Below are 22,318 nucleotides of genomic sequence, written 5' to 3' on the forward strand. Positions count from 1 at the left end.
ACTAATGTTTAAAATGATCAAAGCATGTTAGAAAATGCTTGTAAGAACCATTTATAGTTTTAAGCTGATATCAGCAGAATCCACCATCTAAATTTCCAAAGGTTTAATCTGCATACTTTGAATTTGAATAGATTTTGAATCTGCTGACCTTGTAAAGGTTAAGTGTCTTTTTTTTTTTCTCCAGGTGATTCCCCCTGCGGGATGGAAGCCACGCAAGTCCTATGACACAATCGAGGACATGGTGATTCCAGCTCCCATCAGCCAAGTGGTGACGGGTCAGTCGGGTCTGTTCACCCAGTACAACATTCAGAAGAAATCTATGACTGTGGGTGAATACCGCAAGCTGGCCAATAGCAAGAAGTAAGTCGGTCCCAACCTCAGGGGCTTCATTCGTAAATGATTGCATACAAATGCAGTATCTGACGTGATGTTTTGCACGATAGTGTCCTTGTAAGCTTTGATGGTGCAATTATTGCTCTTACTCAGCATGGTTTAAAACATGAATGTTACTAAATATAGTGCAACTACGATGATGGAGAACATAAATAAACAATAAAAGTGCATTCTAATATTTCACACTAAATCAGGAATTGTGTTATTTGTACCTACAATTGGCATCAGGGTGCCAGAAAGAACAGACAGGTTTTCTGTTTTAAACTAATACTGTTTAACACCAGTGCACAGTATTTTAAAAAGCTGAAGGTTTTGTTTGTCCTGATAACCATGAGTTTGAAAATAATACTGTCTTAAAATAAGTGAAATGGGTCATGGTGGGTAGTGGTAGCTGTGGTGCTAGTGACGGTAAAAAGCCAGTTCAAACTATATTATGTTGCTGTGTTGTTGTTGTTTTAAATTTTATAAACATTTTCTTTATAAATTGTCGTGTAGATGCTATAACTATTAAGGCAGAAGAATAATGTAACAAATGAAAACCTTGGCACTGTAGCAGAACTACTACAAAAGCTCAAACTCTTATATACATTGGACTTAAATTATTTTATTACAGTCTATTTGCTGATTGTAAATGTTTGCACAGTGCTTGTTTGAGGGTTTAGTTGAAGGGCACCACACTGCTTACAATACAACCTGTCCTGTTCTGTTTGCAGGTACTGCACGCCACGACACAAAGACTTTGATGACCTCGAGAGGAAGTATTGGAAGAACCTGACGTTTGTGTCACCTCTTTATGGTGCTGATGTGAGCGGCTCCATCTATGATGAGGTGGGTGAAGTTTGTCTGGATAATGACAATTTTTATTAAGTTTTTAAAATATTCTTGAATTTGTTTTTGTTTGTTTGTTTGTTTGTTTTTAAATAAAAATAAACCACTTCTGGCCTAATAGGTTTATAGTAGTTTATTTTCCATCAATGGGCAATTTTCAGGGTTGTTTTTTCACCATTAGTAGTATTATTATTATTATTATAACTTAATTAAAATGCACCATGTAATTGTGATAGAAAGCTGCTTTAGGAGTTTACAACTTTTCTATTTCAAGATTTTTGCTGCTGTTGTAACTTTCAAAATCGTGCTCAGTGAGTAATATGACTACAGCACCATCTGGTGGTCATTGATGGAGATTGATGGACTGATGAAAGTGTAGCGTGCAGGTTCCCTTGTACTTGATATTCATAATTGCATGCTCTCCAGAACATTGAAGAATGGAACATCGGCCATCTAAACACACTGCTGGATATGGTGGAGCAGGAATGTGGGATCGTCATTGAGGGTGTCAACACTCCATACTTGTATTTTGGCATGTGGAAGACAACCTTTGCTTGGCACACTGAAGACATGGACCTCTACAGCATCAATTACTTGCACTTCGGGCAGTCCAAGTCCTGGTGAGTCACTTTGTTTTCCTGACCTTCTATGAATGTGACACAAATTGCCACTTGAAGTTCCAAGTTTATATTCTAATTAAAATGGGTGTACATACATACATACATACATACATACATATAAATGTATAAGGTCCCAGATCAAAAAGATGAAGCCATTTGTTGAAGTGTCTTAAAGCTGTATTCTTTCTCATGGCTAGCACAGGACGGTGACTTTGGTTTTGAAAAAAGAAGTCATATTATAGTATTTTTAGGATCAATTCTCATTTAATCTTAAGCAGAAAAGAACATAAAAAGCACAATTATAATAATTTTTTATTATTTTTTTTAAAGAAAAGTGGAAATTAAAACAAGCTGCCGTAATAAGTGACCCCATCAGCGGTTAACTGTTTGTACCATCTGTCATTCTTTTTTGTTTTTTTAATCTTTAATATTGCAGCAGTTTTATTGGCCATCGAAAACAATGGCTTGTGTGTCTGTTTCACTTAATGCAGGATGAGAGGGACACATTTGTCATGCAGAAGTTTGCATTTGAAGCTACTGCTGTTTCAGATGGCTTCACTGCCAGCCAGTTAGCCTTGGCTGTATGTCACTGAGTGCACTGTTTCAGTGTAACTGGGGAAACTTGCCTCCAAACCACAGCTCCTCTATCTCAGTTAAGCTGCTGCAGGCTGTGAATGTGCTAATAGTTCTGTAGCCAGGATCACACTGTGATGGAAGCAGGGACTGAGAACATTTGTGTATTTTTATCAGGAAATGGTTAAACATAAATTAATAATAATAAAAATACAGATAACTGGAAATGCTGGATAAAAATAGAACATTTAATCCACAAAACAAAATTTATGACAGTGATCAGAATCAGAAATACTTTATTTATCCCCAAGGGGCAATTAAGATTACTATTCAGCATCACCATAAAGTGATGCTTACTAAACAGTATTTAGAGTTCAAAGTGTGTGTATAATTTCTTACAGTTTGTGTGGGGACTACAGAATCACTTTACTTCTTCGTGAGTGTACCGCCACATTACAGAGTGATGCTTCTCTCACCCCATGAATGATCTTTAAGTGCAGAATGTGCTCAGCCAAAGTCTTGTCAAAGCCCATTTCTCCACCGGCTTTCTAAAAGGCGGTGAAACAGCGAGTTTCGTTTAAGGCTTGTCACGAAATGAACATTGTATAGCGACAGCTTGTTCTTATTTAAAGTGACAACAGTGACAGCATAGGCTGAAAGTTGGATTCTGCTACCTGAATGCCTGAATTGTTTGCAGTGAGCTTTGCGAAGGACAGAGTGAGAGGGTGCTTTGCAGATTTGCAGTCATTTGCACGCTAATTTTCACCTGATTATGTAAATGCAATGCTTGTCCTGGATAGCTCAAATGTGTCTATATTTACACATGGATGCCTTATAACTTGAAATTTGTGTCAAAGTCTTCACTACATCCTGTTTATTATAAGTGTGGACAGTAATGATTGGCAAAATTTTCAACTCGTTTCACTCCTTAATCATTCTTTAGAGACACAACTTGTCTGCCTTTATCTGACCTGATTTTGGGTCCAAACTGATGTCTATGTACTAAGTCTCCAAAGCAGAACATAGCAGTAAAAACTGATGCTGGGGAGTGATTAGAATATATAGCGTAGTTTAGTTTTTTAGCTGTCCTTCCTCCCTCTTCCTCTTTGGTTCTGGTATCAGGTTAGCTGTGTGTAAAGTTAATCACAACTGCTACTGCGCTCGTTGCAAACCATTAGCCACGACCCCTAACTGGTCCCGGCAGATGGCTGCCCCTCTCTGAGCCCGGTTCTGCTGGATGTTTCTTCCTGTAAAAATGAAGTTTTTCCTTCCCACTGTCGCCAATTACAGTGTTGGGTCTTTATGTTCCTTAAGGTGACTGCTGTTTTGATTTGTTGCTATATAAGTAAAACTAAAATTAATTAAACTATGTTTTCATTTAAACATTTTTTTTGCCAAATCATTCATCTCGATGAAATTGACTAATTATGTGGTTTGGACTCAAGCAAATACAAATTGAAACTGAAGCTTGACTGATTGGTAATGCCAAACAATAACAAAGTAGTGTTTCTTTCTGTTCAATGCCGGGTAAAAAATGTTATTTGTTACATTTTGTGTCAACAGCAGGCACAAAAGTTATTTCTCTTTATAATTGCTAGTTGTCACTTTATCTTATTCACATGATTTATTTTTCAATTTCTAGTCTGATGCGGTACTTTGAAGAATGGTAAATTAAAAACAAAGATATAAATTTTTGTCTCATTGTACCTTGACATTTGGGAGTTGCTTAAACTCTTTATAGAGCCTGTTGTACAGGAGAGGTAGTGCTGTGATTCAGATTTATACTTTTCTTGCCTGCTGTCTGTATTTCCTTCTGTCACATGGTTCCTGAGGGGAAAATGTTTTTCTTCTTACCTTTTCTGCTCCTTGATTGTCTTTTGTGTGTGTGTGTGTGTGTGTGTGTGTGTGTGTGTGTGTGTGTGTGTGTCTTTCCCTCCACCTTGTTTTCCATCCATATCACTGCAGGAGGGGAGCAGTGTCATCTCAGCTTTCAGAAATACAGTATTGCTTCTGTGTATGTGTGTGTTTGTGGGTTTTTATTGTTGTTTTAAAGATTTCCTTCTCTGTTTTCTTTCTCACCTGTCTTCCTTCTTTTCACAGTATGCTTCCCCGCCACCTTTTCCCCTCTCTTGCTTGCCTCCTGAAGTGGTATACCATGTGTCTATGTGTTATAGCTCCCCCTCTCTGTGATGTCACCTCATTAAAATCATCTGTCTTGTTTTCACACCTCCGAGTGAGCACGAGTATATTTCACTACGACTCAGTGTCAAAGTGCGTGTGGTCTGACAGATGAAATTACATTCATCGAGCTGCAGTGTTCAGTCTGGTGTTACATGTTCTGGACCTCTGGCACTGCTGCATTGCTTATGGAGGTCTGTGTATGCAGTATTCCTTTGTTTGAATACACCTCCACGGTGTTTATTAAATTGCTAAGAAGGTGTGGTGTTTCTGTCTTTCTCTTGTATCCGTGTTTAAAGATTATTATGGAAACAATTGTTGGTTACATATTTAGGGCTGTTTCATAGATTTTTTTTTTTTTTTTTTTTTTTTTTTTTAACACACCAAAGTCGTATAAATCCTTTTACAGCCACTTGAGGGCAGTGTTATTACTGTTGTCGTCTCCCTATCTGAATTTATTAAATTTCAGTAATGTTCTTTGTGTAGCCAGAGAGGTATGCAAATCATAGCCAATGTGAGACCAGTTTTGCTCACTATAACAGAAATGAACTGGTTTTAATGTACAAGACATATTTTAGCAGAAAGAAGTTTTTTGTTTTGTTTTTAAAAAGACTGCTTCTTCCTTTTGTGGTCTTTTTAAAAACGCTTTCTGTAACTGTTCATTATGAATCCAGCATCTGGTTGGGGTCTTTTCCACCTGTCATAGGCCAAAAAGGTTACAGTCTATTACAGAGCTAATACAGAGAGACAGGCAACCTTTCACACTCACATTCACACCTATAGCCAATTTAGAACTACCAGTTGACCTAACCTAAATGTCTTTGGACTGTGGAGGAAGCTGGAGTACCCAGAGAGAACATACATAGGCACGGGGAGAATATGCAAACTCCACAGAGTCGGATGGTGGATTCAAACCCAGGACCTTCGTGCTGTGACGGATTCTGTTTTATTTTTTATTTTTTTTAACCATTATCAAATTGGGTAATCGAGAATCTTGTAATTAAAAAAAAACAAAAAACAACAACATTATTTTAACATCAGTCTGACTAATTGATGCCCAACTAAACAGATGTACGAGTTTTATTTCCTCTCTCTTTTTCTTCTCCCAGACTTTTTATGCTTTTGTTGAATTCTCTTGTCTAATTCTCACCAAGCCCACCCACCCGCACTCTCCCCCCACTGAAACTGAATCATTTTCACTTTTATACTTGTGTGTGGTGGGGTAATTACAGGCTGTTAAACAGAGCACGGTCCTTTAAAACACACACTCTCTTTGTCTTTCACTTCCTCTCCTCTCATAGTGCAGCCGATTGTGAAATTAACTCCGTTTCCCCATGCAACTCTGCTCCCATCAAAGTCAGACCCTACCAAAACTACTAGTGCCAATCGCACACATTCTAGTGGATGTGTGGAAGATCTCACCCTTAGCTGCCAGTCACTTTCTTCCCATCTTTATCCCTCCATCATTCTCTTTTCTCTTTTCAGTGCTGAAACCCTGTCAATCATCCATCTACCCCAACACACAACAATAGATATGCTGTCAGTTAAAAGATTAGCCTCTGAGCATGCAACTAGAAGATAGGGAAAGGCTGACGAAAGAGAATTGAAAGGGATATTTTGAAGTGTAGCCCAGCTGCAACTTCCCAGGAAGGGTGGAGTTCATTATGAATCCATCAGTTTTCAACCTCCTCTGTAGTCCGATGGTTTTGAAGCATTGTCGTTTGACAGTTCCCAGAGGAGAGGAACGGGGAGCTGAAAATCTGCATAGAAGTTGAAATGCAGCTGCAGTTCGGATGTTGAGTGGGGTGTTCTCAGCGTTGACTTGATTTTTTTAGTAGCTGAAAGTTCCTTTTTAACGGTGCCATAGTTGTTTACAGATTTTTAAAGAAGTGTGTGTGCAACATGTCTGCAGTAGCGCACTAACACATGCATTGGCACTTCTCGGGCTGTCAAGGCTCCCCCCTCTATCTCTACCTGCCTGGAAAGGTGTCCCACCTTGGGTAAATAACACTCTTCCCCAGAGAGGTGTAAAAGTTCAAGCCTTCATTTGCCGTGCGTTGTTTTGTGCGTTTCTCACCGTGCCAGCAGAGTGACATACGTGTTGTTGCCATGGAAACCTCAGCCTTCGGATGGAGGGGAACAGGAGGACTCACGCTGATCGTTTGATTTGTTTAGTTTGTCTCTGGGATGGAGTTCTCTGAAAAATGTACATATTTGCACAGAAAGCTCTGATGTGATTTTACCTCACGCAGAAAAAAAACCCAAAAAAACCCAAACAGCTTTTAGAGGTGGACTCCAAAACTTCGGTTTAGATGTAGTTGTTTTCTGTGTTCCTGAGTTGGAGGAAAAGATCGATATCAATTTAATCTTCAGCTGAGAGGTGTGGGGATGTATTTAGCCTAGCTGAACACAGATGCTGGAATTACTCGAAGCTCATTTTGTTTTCGTTTTGCTGTTCGTTTTACAGTTTGTTTGTTTCTTTTATTTCTCCTTTTTTTTTTTTTTTTTTTTGGAGCTGCAGCTAAACTGCGTTACAATGCTGCACTCAGTTGTATCCGTGTGTATACCGTGTGTATACCGTGCTCGCTATATGACCCAAAACCCGAGTGATATATCTGGTCATAACTCATAAGAATGCCTGCAGAGCTTTGTGACAACATTAGCCCATAACCCAATGTCAGGTTGGAGCTAAAATCTATGCATAGCTTTTAGTGTTTACAATAAAACACTGAAGGAGGCTGCAGCTCCAGCTACGGTCTAATCTTTTGTCTACAGGTGGCAGTGTGGCGCCATGTTTCATGGCGTCTCTGACTGGAATGGACTTTCTCTTTATGCTTCCTTTTATTAATTATTTTCATTCCTTCCTCTCTGTGAGTCTTATTCTCTTGTCCATTCTTGTCTCTCATTAGGTGCGATGGCCTCTCACCGTCTCTCTCTTTGTTACTTCTTTCTCAGTTTGTTTCAAACATCTCTCTTGTTGTTAAGGCTTCTGTAAGAAAGCAGAGATGTAGGCTTTTTTTTTTTTTCTCCTCCCCCCACCCATCTTCATTTCTCAAGGTCTATGGAGGGTTAAACAATACCGAGGATTTAATTGCTGTAATAAAGAGTATGTAATAACTTCACAAATGAGCAGATTATAGTTTAGCTCTGCTCCCTTCCTCCCACTCTGTTTTAGAAAGAAATTTGCTTTCTAAGTTTAGCATATGACAATTGGTGTAATGCCACGTACTTTGCAGTGCCTACCTCATGTATTATCAGCACGAACACTGCCAATAGTAATACCTCGCTCTAGCACAAACACCAAGGCCAAAGGGTTACTGTTACAAAAGGATGTAAAATATTGAGGTGATTTAAGAAAAACAAAGAAACAAAAAGAAGGGCTTTTGCCAAATGCACAGATATGTCAGTTACAAAAACAAGAATTTGTTTTAGGGAGGAATAGTGACGGTTATGTCATGGGCAGTTTCATCAAACCAGTAATTGCTGAGAGGTCAGAAATAACCTAGCACTCCCAAAACACTAATATCTCCTGGTCCTGCCCTTCACCGCTCATTTGATCTTTTCCACTAACCTCTCCTTCCCTCCCAGTCTCACTATAAATATTTTTAATGATAATTGATTTCTTTCGCTGCTACAGTGTTTAGATATTGACATTTTTTGTTCAAAGTTTTCTTCTTAATTGCACCAAGTCAATCACTAGAGTAATGCACATATAACCATGAGCCTCCGTGGTGTGTTTCTGACAGCTCTGACTCTAAATCGTATTAAAACCGTAACAGGTTGTGTGTTTTGTTGTTTCCCTCTAGCATCTTACCCTGTGTGCTCATCTGTTTGCTTTTAATACTACGGTGAATCTCAAGTCAAATTGTCACATGGCCACATGCTTGCTGTTTGACATTTTAACACATGCATTGACTTTGTATACTATAGTATAAATACCTGTTAAATATGCTTTGTGTTCATCTTAAGCAATTGATGAATGAATTAAATCATCAATGAAAATAATGTTTCTGTGATATATTTAATGCTAAGAATGCAACCCAGCTTTATCCACACATCTGCTTTATGAGAAGACCTCCTGAAGTTGCAGATTCACCTCAGCAAAACTGCAGATTCCTTTTAAGCTGTTAGTACAAGCAAAGTGTTCACACTAGAGATGTAAAAATATTCTGTACATCTTGATTTCTTTTAAGATAATTGGAAGAAAGAGAAGGTGAAAATTAGGTTAAAAAAAGTTCAACACAAGTCAGAGGTGTCTGACTTTTTGTCATCTTTTCCTCTTGTCTCCACAGGTACAGTGTCCCTCCTGAGCATGGCAAAAGACTAGAGAGGCTGGCACAAGGTGAGGAGCTAATTTCAATTAAAATCCATTTAAGTTTGTTTATTCACCACTTCAGCACGCTTTCCTGCCTATCTCTTTCACTCACATGCGTTAAGTGACAGAGCAAGTGCTTCCGCCTGTAGAGCACACGCCATTAAAATCATACACGCGCTGCACACTTAACACATCCCCTGAATACACACAAGCACACATTCAAAGCACGCTTATTGCCCCCTCTTGCATCGTTTAATAGAAAACAAAGCGGGACTTTTGAGCTACATCTCACCTTCTCCTCTCCCAACCGCAGCATGGACGTCATTGTTTAGCACTCACAATAAACAACCTTCCCGCAGCTTTTCCTCTGACAAACACAGTGGTCCTTACCATCAACAGTGTGGCGCATATGCACTGAGTTAGTGAAAAACTTTGATAATGCCACTTTGCCACAATATATAAAATTATATATTTTTGTTTTTTGGTCACTTGGTTGTGCTAAAATGGAGCAGCAGATGAAAGAGCAGCTTGAAGCACTTAACGTGTGCAGTCACTCATGCTAAAAAGATGAGGATGGATGCTGAATTTTATAGTAGAAGCTGTCTGAAGTGACACCAGCAGCACCTGTTTGTTCTGCAGAAGTAATGACGGAAAACTTGAAAAACTCACACAATCAAGGCCAGTTGTTCTGGACTATGTTTTGATGAATGTTTATTATCCCGAGGAGGAAGTGTTGGCTGTAGATGATTCATGAACGGTCTTAACGCCTGTCAGAAATCTGTGGAAAAGTGAAAACGTCAAACATATTTCAACTAGGGTGAAAAAACAAAAAGTAGAACAATTTCTCAGCATTATATTCTTTGTTGACTTTTATAGTCAGCGCTTTGACATGAGGATTTCATCTGAAATCTAGAAATCTTGTCTAAGGTGGATAAGAGGCAGTGAAGTGATACCATTCTGCCATCTTTCTTTGACACAAGATGTTTCCTTTTGTTCCCCATTCTTTTCCAGTACCCATGTTCTCCTTTTACTCTTATTCTCTGTTTTGATCAGTGAGGATTAACCTTAGTATCGAATGTTTCTTAGAGTGAGGGAAAAGATATCGAGGTGAGAAGAGAGACTTGCTTTAAATAGACACACTCTCCCAGTTATATGCTAGTTATCACTCTTGGGTGGAATTTAACTATGTACCATTGATCTATGTGCAATACATGGAGTTTGTCTCTATGCACAAAGGAAACAAAAGCATTCAGACAGTATTTCACTTCCTGTGCTTATAAGGAAAAACTGTTATTGATGAACTAAACTCAAAAAGGTTCGGTCACATAATAGTGAGGGGCTGAAAGACAGCTCGAGGAAGCTGGTTTTGCATTTCCAGGTCTAAAACCTTTTCCTGTGGGCTACACACACACAAAGTTAAATAGGTTTCCTTATAAATATGCAGAATCTGTAGGGCAAGGAGTGAGATGCTTTGGGCTTTAGAGTCGTATTGACCAGTCACATTTGAGCAGCCTGTGGAAGGAAGTCCATGTGGAGGGATAAGAGGAGCACATTTGGCAGCTGTAATTTTGAAAGCATCAGCTGTCACGCTGCAGTAATTTAGCTTTTTTTTTTTTTTTTTTTTTTTTTTTTTAAATAAGTGTATCTATATTCATATTGTAATCAGTGACTGACACACAGGGAAATGGACAGTCTTGGCCCAGATGTCCTTTATCCATACATCTGCTGGTTACACTGGTAAAATGTTAAAAATGACATTAAATGCTACTTTTAAAACCACCCGCAGAGTAGCCTGGCTTTGGACATTAAAACTGAGATCCCATTAGCGCCAGCTTTTATAGCAGGGTGTTCAGTCATACATTGCAGCTTAGCTGGCTTATCCAGCACCTGCCTCATTTGTAAAATACAGCTGCCGAGGGTGAGAGGAGAGCTCACTCCTGGAAGTCAAAAACATATCAGTGTTTATGTTCTACTTGTTCAGCAGTTTGCTAAATTGCTCTGAGGCACTTTTTGGAGAGGATTTTAATTCTTATGTTTTTATTCTCATTTCTTATCATTTCACCAGTGGATTTTCTTGTGGTGTTGGCCTTTAATTAAGCCTCGCCAAAAATTCCTCTGTGGAGGAACTCCCTGGCTATCTGCACAGTGCTGTGCCAGCGTTGGATAGGGGTTTGGTTGTAGCCGTTACTGCGCTGGTATAAAGGGAAAACACTTAACCAATCTACTTAATGTGTTTATGGAGCGTTTGCATTAAAATTTCTCCACAAAAGAAAGCTGGAGAAATAACCAAACATGTTTGACTTTGTGATAAAGTTCTTCTTATGTACTGCTGCTTAGGGCAATGCAAACTGGAGTGTCAGGCTTATGTCTATAATGATAGCTCATTATCACGAAAGTATCACACAGGCCACCTGCACTTATTTTGTGGTTTTGGCTGTAAAATTGTAAATTGAATCCCATCTTTTAGAAACTATGTGAATTTTCTCTCTAGCCCAAAATGGTTGAGGAGTTACATTAATGTAAAATCTAGCCAGAGCTGATTTTTCTGTCTGCGTTCAGACCGTAGTACCTGAATCTTCTTTTGCTACCATGATACAGATCCCTGTAAAGCTTTTGTTCTCCTCTCCCCAAAACCACTTGAATTTTTTTTCTCTAGCACAGTTTGTAACAGAGTTACGGTCATTTAAAGAGTGTTTGTCAAATGGGCCCACCACTGGGCTTCATTCATGCAAAAACTTGCTCTTGTGGTTTGAAAACGACATGAAAAAATCCACAGAAGAATCTAAGATTAAAAAACACCTTGTAATTATTCCAAATCCTAAGTACAAATCAAAGAGAGCCTCATTCTTAAACACCCTAGTTCTGTAATCTCTCAAGTAATACTTTTACAATTAAGTATTAAAAACTAAATAAAGGGGGAAACCCTGCAAACCCTACCAGTACTAAACACAACTGCAGTTTTGGCATCATTTTATTCAGTTGTTTCAGTTTCACAGCCCTGGTGTTCACATTGACTTACTGGCCCACCTAAATAGAATGGAGTCCTAATTACTGTTATTACTTCCGTCTGTGCCTTTTCTAAAACACCAGTCAAAAAGTCTGCTGTGAGATGGGCCCATTGTATTGACGGCTTTACTCACAGACCATGTTGAAGTCTTTGCTGATAATAAAAACGCTATAAATAAATATAGCATTATACTGTAAAATGGGCATTTTGTCTTACTTTTATCTGCCTGGTTTGGCAGTTTTAGGACAATACTTGGGAATTATGCATTTCAATGTATGCAGAATTGTTTAATGTTTTATTTAAATAACCTCAACATCTCTGATCTCAAGCAACATGCTTTCTAATTACATTGTATATGTTGATGCTCTTTCCTGTCTTCCTCTCTTCTTATCTAACCAGCTGGCAGTAGGAGGACACCACTGCCACCGTTATTTAACAGGCTCTCACTGACCTATCAAAGCCATCCTCCAGGCAGCCAACTGTTTATGGGGTCCTAAAAAGACAGTTATGAGTGTTGCAGGGATGCTAAATGGGACTGGGACAATGGTTACTTAAAACCTCCTCTCCAGACATTTGACAGGGTAACAGACGTCACTCCTATCACTCCTCATTTCTGCCACGGCGGGAGACTTTTCGGTTAAGGTGAAGAGGAGGGGAGGGTGTAGGGTTCGAAGCAGGAACTTAATTTTCAAACTCTAAAGGACAGAATGAAGCCTTTAAGTTAATATTACCCCATGGAGAGCTCAGAAAGCCAGCTGCATTTTAATGGGGATTAATACGCAGGCTCTGTCGGCACATTATTCACCTTTATCAGCTCCAACGGGCAGGCAGGCACTGGGAGAGTAGAGAGTCCCCCTCTCCCTCTTTTGCTTTGTAGGGTGGAACAGAGGCTGAAACAATGCAGTGAAAATGAAGGATGAAATGGGTGCTGATTATACTGTCAGTCACATTAAAGTTTAACTGGGTGGAGGCATGGATGGACCCCCCTTTGAGGCACTGGTGGGTACATGCAGTAAAGGGGGTGGAGAGTGAGCGATGGAGGAGAAATTCATTCTTTTGATTATGCAGAGTCTGTCTTTCTGTCTCCAAGAGCAGAAGTGAGCCTTTGTTTTAGAGAGTGAGTCGGGGCTTTGAGATCATAATATACCTCTGACATTTTGGGCTCTCAAAGCGGGCGGCGTTTTTAAGGAATTGAGTTTGTTTTATAATACAAGATGGGTATGATTGGTAAATTACTCCAGCTGGAAAAGTCCACATTGATACAATAGCAAATGCAGTTTCACATTTCCTTTAGTGCAGTTTGAATCCTCTCATAAAGTACACTGACTTGCAGTAACTTTTATTAGTGACGGAAACATCGGTAATTAATGCACAGCTCATTGTATTGTTTTCGGATTAATTACACTGTAGTAAACAGATGAGACCATGGTTTAAATAATCAGTAGCCTCTGACTGTCACTGTTGTTAGTGCTGCTGCTTCTGCAAATTAATAACATGTTTTAAATAACCCCACAGGTTTTCCTTGTTTCTGTTTGCATTGGTTGCACTGAACTGGATCACAATTTTACAGAGAGACAGCACCCAGCTTCACTTTTATGCTGTTGCATCCCTTTACACACAGTGACATCCATCAGATCTCCCCAGAAATCCAACCTGGAGGCCCACAATCAGTGAATTTTCATGCACTGTGGTAATGTGATTATTCCACACTTTGGGCAGTGAATTAATTTCTGCCCATGTCAAGGGGAAACCGGATTTCCTTTTCCAGGTTGTGGGATTAACAATAACAAGATAAATGGTTGCATTTCAACTGGAGATGGCTGTTTATTTGTCAGTGTCGAAATACACTTATGGGATTATATTACACATATGAAGGGATCATAGAAATCTATTCTCCAATCACTGTTGTATAGTAATCAGGCTAATGCAGTACATTCAAATGTGTTGATTTTCTCCTTTAATTACTCTGTAATCTGTTTTTTGTACTTTACACAAAGCAGTTTGTGCAAATTAATATATTCAATCTAAATTCCAGTAAAGGCTGACAAGCTTCTTGGTAATGGTTTATGCTAGATTGTGGTCGTAATACTACTGCAACATACTGTTAGTTTCTAATTCAGACAGAGTGTGATGAAAATATTGCATCACGATCGGAGAGTGATTCCATTCATGTCTCGGACACCCGCATGCTTCACAGCATAACCTAATTTTAGGCATGCTATTAGGGTGCTGTAGTGATTGAGAACAGAATAAGAGAAATAATTAGGTTTTTTTCCTCCTAAAAATCAGAGTAAGCAATGATGCTATCAGTGTACAGTAGCTTCATCTGTAAATTTTGTCACCCATTTCCATGCAGTAGTTGATGTATTCAGTTGCCGTGTCATTTTAAGTTTTCTTCTTCTCAAAGAAGTTCACTTGTGCCAGCTGACAGGCAGGGGACCACAGGGGCATCATGATGACATCTGGGGATTGTTGGCCCAGGAAATGATTATGATAATTAATGGCTTTCAGGAACAAGTGCTGCATTGGTGTCAGCTCTTAACCGATGTCCTTGAAATTACTGTTCATGCTCAACACTTCATTGCTAGACAGTTTCTCTCATAGTCACCGCATAATTGCTTCCGTTCGTAAAATCGGTGACTCGATGATTCAGGCTTATTAAGTGGATTTAAAAGAAGTTTCTGGTGAGAACAAAATCCATTTTTAACATGTACCTGATGGCTTATGAGTGCGGTTGACATATTGTCTTTAGTGTTGGTGTACTTCAGTAGGCTGATGTTTTGGCTCATCCACCACACCAGATACCTGACGATAAACAAAACAACCAGCTGATCTAAGCAGAGTTGAGTCTAAATGAATGAAACTACACATAATCAGTTTTTTTTTTTTTTTCTGAGCATTTATTGTTTCCTATGTATGAAAGAAAAAAGTTGCCAATCACCAAATATTGGTATATGGGTTTCGGCTTTGCTTATTAATCTTCTTCTCTCACTAACTCTGAGTTTAAATCCAGTTATTCTCCTGTTGCTACAATATACAGATTAATCGTTTACATAAACATAAACTAGCAAGAGTAAAAAAACAAAACAAAACGTGGGCTGTTTTTGAGAGGCCTGCAGCACTTTCTCAAAGTCTTTAATCTGTCTTTTGTGGTGATTGAACAAAACTCTGTCATGGATACAGATTTTGCTGAATGTGGCTCATGAAAGAAACACAAAAAGATAACATAACATTGCTTTCAGAGGTTGATGATAACATGAACATATATATACATGTATGTATGTATGTATGTTTACATATATGTGTGTGTGTGTGTGTGTGTGTGTGTGTGTGTGTGTGTGTGTGTGTGTGTGTGTGTGTGTGTGTATACCCTACGATTGTTGTAGTAAGATGATGTTGTGGTTGTCAGTAAAATGCCCTATGCTCACTCTCACCCTCTGCAGGCTTCTTTCCCGGCAGCTCCCAAGGCTGCGATGCCTTCCTTCGCCACAAAATGACACTGATATCACCATCCATCCTGAAGAAGTATGGCATTCCCTTTAACAGGGTGAGTAGCCGCTGTTTCCCTACACACACAGTATAAGGTATCCATGAGGTAATAAAGTAATGTTAACAATTTCTGTGTTAACTGTCATACAAGCTTCTTTACCAGTGCTGGCTGAAGTAGCAATAGAGTCCCTCCCACCCACTTGCCTTAAACTGGCTGACACTGTTTCACCCTTTAACACCATATAGAAGAAAGCTGTTTGCCCTGACTCTAACGTCTATCTAAAGTAGGCAACCATTATAAAATGGAATAAAGCTGTACCCCAATGCTTAAGCACACACGCATCTTCAGCCTCATAATGATCAGAGTGGAAATTGTGATGCAGATATTGACATTAAAACAATGAGGAGATTTGAAATATTTAGTATCAGAAGATGGGAAGTGGTGCATTTATTCCCCCAGTTCTCCAAGTGTGTCTTGCATCAGCTGGAGAAGAAGTGGGCTTTTATTATTAACTTATACTGGCTCTGAAAAATTAGTTTGAGTCAAGATATTGTGTCTGTCGTAGCAAATTGTTGGGGATCATTTCACCTATCGGTTATTGTTCTGTTCAGCAGTTCAGTCTTCAAATTATGGCAGATTGAGGAAGGGGGAAAAAACGCTGACATGGAGCAGGCATCTGATGTTCTCCAGAGTCAGCATAAGGGTTCCCCTCTACCCCCATTTATCTCATTTCTCACCCCTTAGGACATCATTATCACAGTGAACGTTTGACTTGTTACACACCTACAGTGTCTTTCCTGATTTGAGTGTAAAAATAAAACTTGTGTTCTTGCAGTAGAAAAAAGGGACTTTTGATATCTGAACCACTGCCTTTAGTTGAAGAAGTTTATCTCCCACTTTCAGCCCCCTACTTCCGTTTCTCCTGTCACCTTATCTGGCTTGATGTGTCTCTTGATTGCCAAGATCCATGCTTTGTAAAGAAGTTGAGATCCGCAGTCAGATATATAGGGCTTGGGTTTTAGGGCAACACACACACACACACACACACACACACACACACACACACAAGTGGTTAAAATGTGAGGACAAGTAGAGCACATTTGCAGAATAACACTGAGCTCATGGGAAGGAATTCAGTACTCGGAGCAGCAGCCATGTTTAGTCGAATTAAGTTAGAAAAACAGGGACAAGATGTTTCTAAGGATTCAAACTCAATGTTTATCCCTCAAACCTTAAGTCAGCGGTAGCCTTTGTGCAACTGGTGGTAACAATAAAATATAGCTGTAAGAAATAACTGGTAAATAGATTAATGCCTTCCTTGTGCACAGAGACAACTGATAAATTCAGCCTTCAGACATTTAAAAAAATGTGTTTTCTTGTCTGTGTGAACAGATAACTCAGAATGAAGGGGAGTTCATGATCACCTTTCCTTATGGCTACCACGCCGGCTTCAACCATGGCTTCAACTGTGCAGAGTCCACAAACTTTGCCACGCTGCGCTGGGTGGACTACGGCAAGATGGCTACACTGGTAAGATGAGACTGATTGCAGAGAGGTTAAGTCACCGTAACAGAGAAATTTCAGTCTGCTGTGTTAACGTGTCAGCAGTGATGGGAAAAAGTGATTTGGGGGATTTTGAAAACGTTTGAAATGATCTCACAAAAACATCCAAAACAAAACACTGATCTGGCTAAAAGAAAAGCAGTGATGCTCATTAATGATCATGTTAACTTTGCAAACTGGGCACTCCATCTATATAACACGTCTATCCATTTAGAAAATAGGTTTTTATCTAAATTTTGTCAGCACTTGTTTGAGACGAGGTCTGAAGGCCAGTGTAGACACTCCACTTGAATAGTTTTGATCGGATGTGTGATTCAGAGGCAGCTTTGCAGCCTTCCTGCTCTGGGTGTTTGCTTCTTTGAAGGGATGAAGTAATAGATCATATCGAAATATAAAAGCAGCGTCTGGTTCTCTGCTGCACACCATCTGTTACCGACACTAACTGTACCCTTGCATCCTTGCACTGACGCAAACTGCCTCTTTGCCCGTGGGCTGTTGAGCATGAAATTGACAGGGCATGGGTTGGTTGTGGAAGGGAGTCCAACGACAATGTCCTCTGGAAGAAACTCCCCTCTTTTCTTTTCTCTATACATTCCATTTCATGTTCAGTCCTCTGTCTCTGTCTTTGTGTGTGTGCATGCCCCTTTTCCCTGGTTTCTCTCTACTTGGCTGCATGTCAGATTTATGAGGTGCCAGTTTGCAAAAGCACATCACCCTCCCTTCTCGCTCTTTCTCATTTTCGGCCTTCCTACTGTACCCATGTGGCCACTTGTAATTTAAGAACCAGTAGTCGAGGCTCCAGCAGTCTTCCCTTCACCAGTGCTCAAGGGAGCATCTCCACTGCGCTTGTCTCAGTTTGTTAAAGAAGAGTTTTCCATTCTGCACGACTAATCCGAGTCGACAAATCGACAGCACAGCTCGGCACGTGGAGCTGGAGGAATGTGGAAAAATACAACAGCTCGACCAACGAGCAGAGCTCTTTCTTTCTAGCCAGATTTCTCTCTCACTCAGGCGTCTGTACTCTTTGGGTGTAATGGTTATAAAGATTGTCCCAGAACTTGTGCTGTGTAATTTACAGCTCAGTAGCAGACGCCTCATAGTGAATCATTTGGACCAAGCAGATGAGTCTTTGGCTAAAATGAACCAGAGACCAGGACCTGCTGAAGGCGTTTCTTTGCCTTTTTGCTCACTGCACAGATCTTGCGCTGAGCCTTGTGAATAAGTGGATCCTAAATGCCTGAAAAAGTTGAAAGGTTTTTCTATATTTAGGTTGTCCCTCTGTATATAGAGGCGTACATCCACAGGGCCATAATTATTCAAATTTCTTTTCCTTTTATTCCCCAAATATCCTAAAAAAATTCAGTTCTTATATTCTCTATATTCTGTATCTTGATATAGATAGTAGTTTTAGATGGCTTAACTATCCCACCTTCTTCCTGAGCAATAATAAAGTCTCATTTTCTCTTAATCTTTCTCTTAACTCCGCCATCTTTCTCTGTCTTTGGCTTAAGCAGTCATCCATTAACTCATCTCCCCTCCCCTCCCCTCCCCGCCTTCCCCCTGCTGAGCCCTAGTCTGTCAGCATCAAACAGGACAGTGAACGATGGGGCTCGGTATCGAATCTGTCACTGTTTTCGGGCTGGTGGCACACGACAGAGACTGAGAGAGAATTTGGGCGTGCTTCATGTCTCAGTCCTTTTTAAAGACAAGCTCCTTAACTGCTGACCCATCTGTTTGGCTTCCTAAGTGAACACATCTGCGGTCAGAGCAGGTCTATTGTCAGCATTCCTTGCATGTTCTGTGTGGGGTTGTACTTCTATTGTTTAAGACGTGACAGTTCTAATTAACCTTCTTCTCCACCTCTGGCTGTGCGTTAGGTGTTGGCCATTTAATTTTCTTTCATTTTTTTTTGCATTTAATGGATTTAGTACCTCATTCAGAGCATATCAGAAAAGCATTGAAACTCAAACAATTTCATTTGAACCATAGATCTGAGTGTGGAAATGGCTTGCTTTCTTTGAAATGACAAGAATAATAACAGCAGAAATCAAAAAGAAAGGTGTTGCATGACTAGCTACAGTAGGATTTTTCTTTTTTTTCCCTTCTTTTGCACATTTAAGGGAAGACGGCAAAATGTAGACTCCACTGACGAATTGAAGTCGGTGAAAAAGATTCTTCATATTGTTATACTTACATTTGCTGCAGCATTATTTTTCTGAATGTTAAAAGTTTGTCTTCTGGGGTTGTTGTATTCTTGGTGAAAGCCTCTCTCTGCTCGTTTGGTGCTCAGTCACACTTTGCTAATGTTCCTCCAGGCTTCCAGGGTGATTTTTTTTTTTTTTTTTTTTTTTTTTTTTTTTTTTTTTTTTTTTTATATCCCCCCTGTCTAGGAAATGAACAAAAATCATCCTCCCAGGTCCCGGGCTAAATCACATCACTTTTTCATCTAAAGATTCAACTACAGATGACTCGCTTCATCTTTTCTGTATTTGTTTGCAGGCTTGTCTGTTTTTTTTCTTCTATGAGACCAGAGAATATGTTTTTATTAGTCGTATTCATCAACTTTGTCCATGATATAGTTCAACATTTAGCATTTTTTGTGCTACATTTATTAAAGAAAGGACTGTGTCAGTGTTAATGTAGCAAACACTGCCTGAAACAAAAGAAGAAAAGAAGTGTTCATTAAGATGCAGACTAGATTCTTGACACTGAGCAACAAAATCAGGCCAGTCATTAACAAAAACAATCAGAATTTGTCCACAGAGTTTCCAAAATCAGCAGTAAATTTAGCTCATATGTAAAACACAGACATGTTACTGAGATTTTCATTATAACATTAGGAAGCTGTGTCAGTGTGGGCAAGGTGAATTAAGATGCTATAACTACAATTACCCTAATGCTGCTCATGAGAAACAACAACAAAAATCTCTTTGCCATTTTGCATTGCTGTGCTAAAGTAATTTAAAATTAGTTTAATTTTTTTCACTCTGAACAGCTTAATGAACCTTCCTGCTGCTGAGATTTCTTTCTGCCCAGATGTTGAGGAAATTTGATTAATTTAACCATAGAAAGATCATCCATTTCTAAAACTCTATAGTCATATTTGACTTTATATTTTTGCTACTTTATATATAGCTAAAAAATGCACAGCAGCCCGAGCTTCGACACTCATGCTGAATGTATATTTGCTGCAATGGCAGTTAGTACAATGTAGAAGCAACTACATGCAGGAGGACATACAAATGATTTTTTTTTGTTTTTTTTTTTTTGTTTATTTTTTCTGACTTTAAGGACAGTTTTTACTCTGGAGGATAATAAACCCCTGACTTACGGCCACACAGATTAGTGAAGACCATTAAATATCGCTGAGAAATACAACAACTTGCAATGTAATCATAAACCTGGCTCGTGCCACTTTACAGTTGTTTTACCACAGTTCCTAATGAACGTTTGTACTGTTTTGTTTTAAATCTTCTCGTTTTGTTCAGCATGTTAAGCAGCTGATCTCATCTGGGGATGTATGTGAGGAGATAAAGAAGGAAAGGAGGGGAAAACTGTGGGAGTGGGAGAAAAATTGGAGCAGTTTAGTCTTTAAATGTGTTCAGCATTTTTATTTCTTGCTAACTGAAGCAAACAAACAAAAGAAAACACAAAAAAACACCAAAGTAGTGGTTTAGCTTTGTGTTGCTGTACTCTGTTTTCTCAGCAGGTGGGTGATCTGCAGCCCTGTTGTACAGCACATTCAGAATTTTGCATTGAAAATGTTTTTAAATACCTTTGAAATTATTCTCCATTCCTATTAGCATCTTGAAGGTTAGTTTTGTTTCATCAGAAGAATGAACAAAATAACTGGATGCTTACATTTTCATGCAATCTCATTTTGTTTTATACTATTGGATATACTGAGAAGTATCCCTACACTGAAGAACTTTGAAAAATAAAGGAAGACTGAAGCAAGTGCTGTGCATCCACAGTGAGTCCCCAGGCTTCAGGTTTTCTGTGGCTCCTATAATTAAGCTTCATTAGGAGCCCAAGTATACTTCAGGGCTCATTGACTCCCTGCCTCAGAGTGGGTTTTTGTTTTCTGAGATCTTGTGCATCTCCAATTGAGTTTCATCTAATTAAGTTTTTAGATGACAATAAAGTGTAACTCATCCTGGCCCTTGAGGATGGCAACGATGTCCATAACCTCTTAACACCTTCCTAAAAATAAAACAAGGCGCTGACTCTTTAGCAGTGAAGAATGCACATTTTGCTAGGTACAATCAGGGTAAGAGCAATATTTATCTCGGTGGCTGTTTTTTGATGGGGTTTTTTGTTAGTCACGTCCTGTTCCCAGTAAAAGTTTCATTGTGGTAAAAATCAGGTGTTCCCATGCTTGCACTTGCACCCCCTCTTTTTTGCCCTCCCATTCCCCATTCCATCACCAACACAGTATTTTAATGTCTCTGTCTGTCAAGTGGTGTCTAGATGAGATGTAGGCTGGAAATTGTTTTGCTGTGGAGGTGTGGGCTGTTGTGTTTCTAGTAATTGAGCACAAGGCTGTCAATACAGATCAGGAAATAAAAGGATTTGAAAGAAACACAGCAAGCGAGGCACAAAAAATATCTTCATATGTCTCCTTCCTCTTCTTTTTTTCCCTTTCATTACACCACCCTCCATTTGTTTCCTGTATTTCAAAACTTCATTTTGATGTCCATGCCATTTTTCACTCCTGCACCACTGCAGTTTTTTAATGCAACAGTTCCCCTCTCTAGTAAGCTCAATGATTCAATAGTTCTGATGACTCAATGGTTCTGTCTCGTGCCGTATTTTAGTCATTATCACGTTTTAAGGTATCTCAGGTCAGTGGTTTATGTACAACACCACAGTGGAACAGCTGGTTGTTTACTGTATATTTAAAGCCTGTTTGTCAGGTGTGGCCTTTGTCGCACAGGCCTAGAGACCTGCCGGCAACTGTCTGGCAACCACTGGTCGACAGGGAAAAGTGTGGATCCTGTAACTGGTGAGTGGCTGCTGGAGGTTGCTCGTAGTCCCTAAGGCATTGTCCTGTACTGAAAACCTCCTGACAACTACTTTGATTGCTATCATTGCGCTTACTAGATTGCATGGGAGATATGTCTGAAAACAAAGTTGTGAAAAGTGAGGAAATGCCATTGTTTGCAGACAAATTGGCATCTTTCATGGAAATTATGAGTGCTATTAACCAAAGTTTTTTGGTACAGCACCATCTTTGTGACCGATCCTCTACACAACCACTTGCTAACAGGTTGGGGTCTATACATTTTTCCATAGAAAATAAAGGTTGCCGGGAGATCGCCACCTGCAGATCTCTAGGCCTGTGTACCTGT

The 22,318-nt window shown here is 39.4% G+C and overlaps 1 protein-coding gene across 1 annotated transcript in view; it reads left to right on the forward strand.

Moving 5' to 3' along the window:
• The window catches only part of kdm4b (lysine (K)-specific demethylase 4B), a 43,095-nt gene that overhangs the window by 3,406 nt on the left and 17,371 nt on the right, over positions 1 to 22,318 (forward strand). Inside the window, exons 3-8 of the mRNA XM_004562027.3 lie at positions 185 to 360; positions 1,107 to 1,221; positions 1,648 to 1,841; positions 8,885 to 8,934; positions 15,358 to 15,461; positions 16,797 to 16,934. Of these exons, the coding sequence (XP_004562084.3) occupies positions 185 to 360; positions 1,107 to 1,221; positions 1,648 to 1,841; positions 8,885 to 8,934; positions 15,358 to 15,461; positions 16,797 to 16,934 (777 nt within the window). The remainder of the gene's footprint in view (positions 1 to 184; positions 361 to 1,106; positions 1,222 to 1,647; positions 1,842 to 8,884; positions 8,935 to 15,357; positions 15,462 to 16,796; positions 16,935 to 22,318) is intronic.

The sequence above is a fragment of the Maylandia zebra genome, linkage group LG15, assembly GCF_041146795.1.
Source record: "Maylandia zebra isolate NMK-2024a linkage group LG15, Mzebra_GT3a, whole genome shotgun sequence".
Classification (NCBI taxonomy): domain Eukaryota; kingdom Metazoa; phylum Chordata; class Actinopteri; order Cichliformes; family Cichlidae; genus Maylandia; species Maylandia zebra.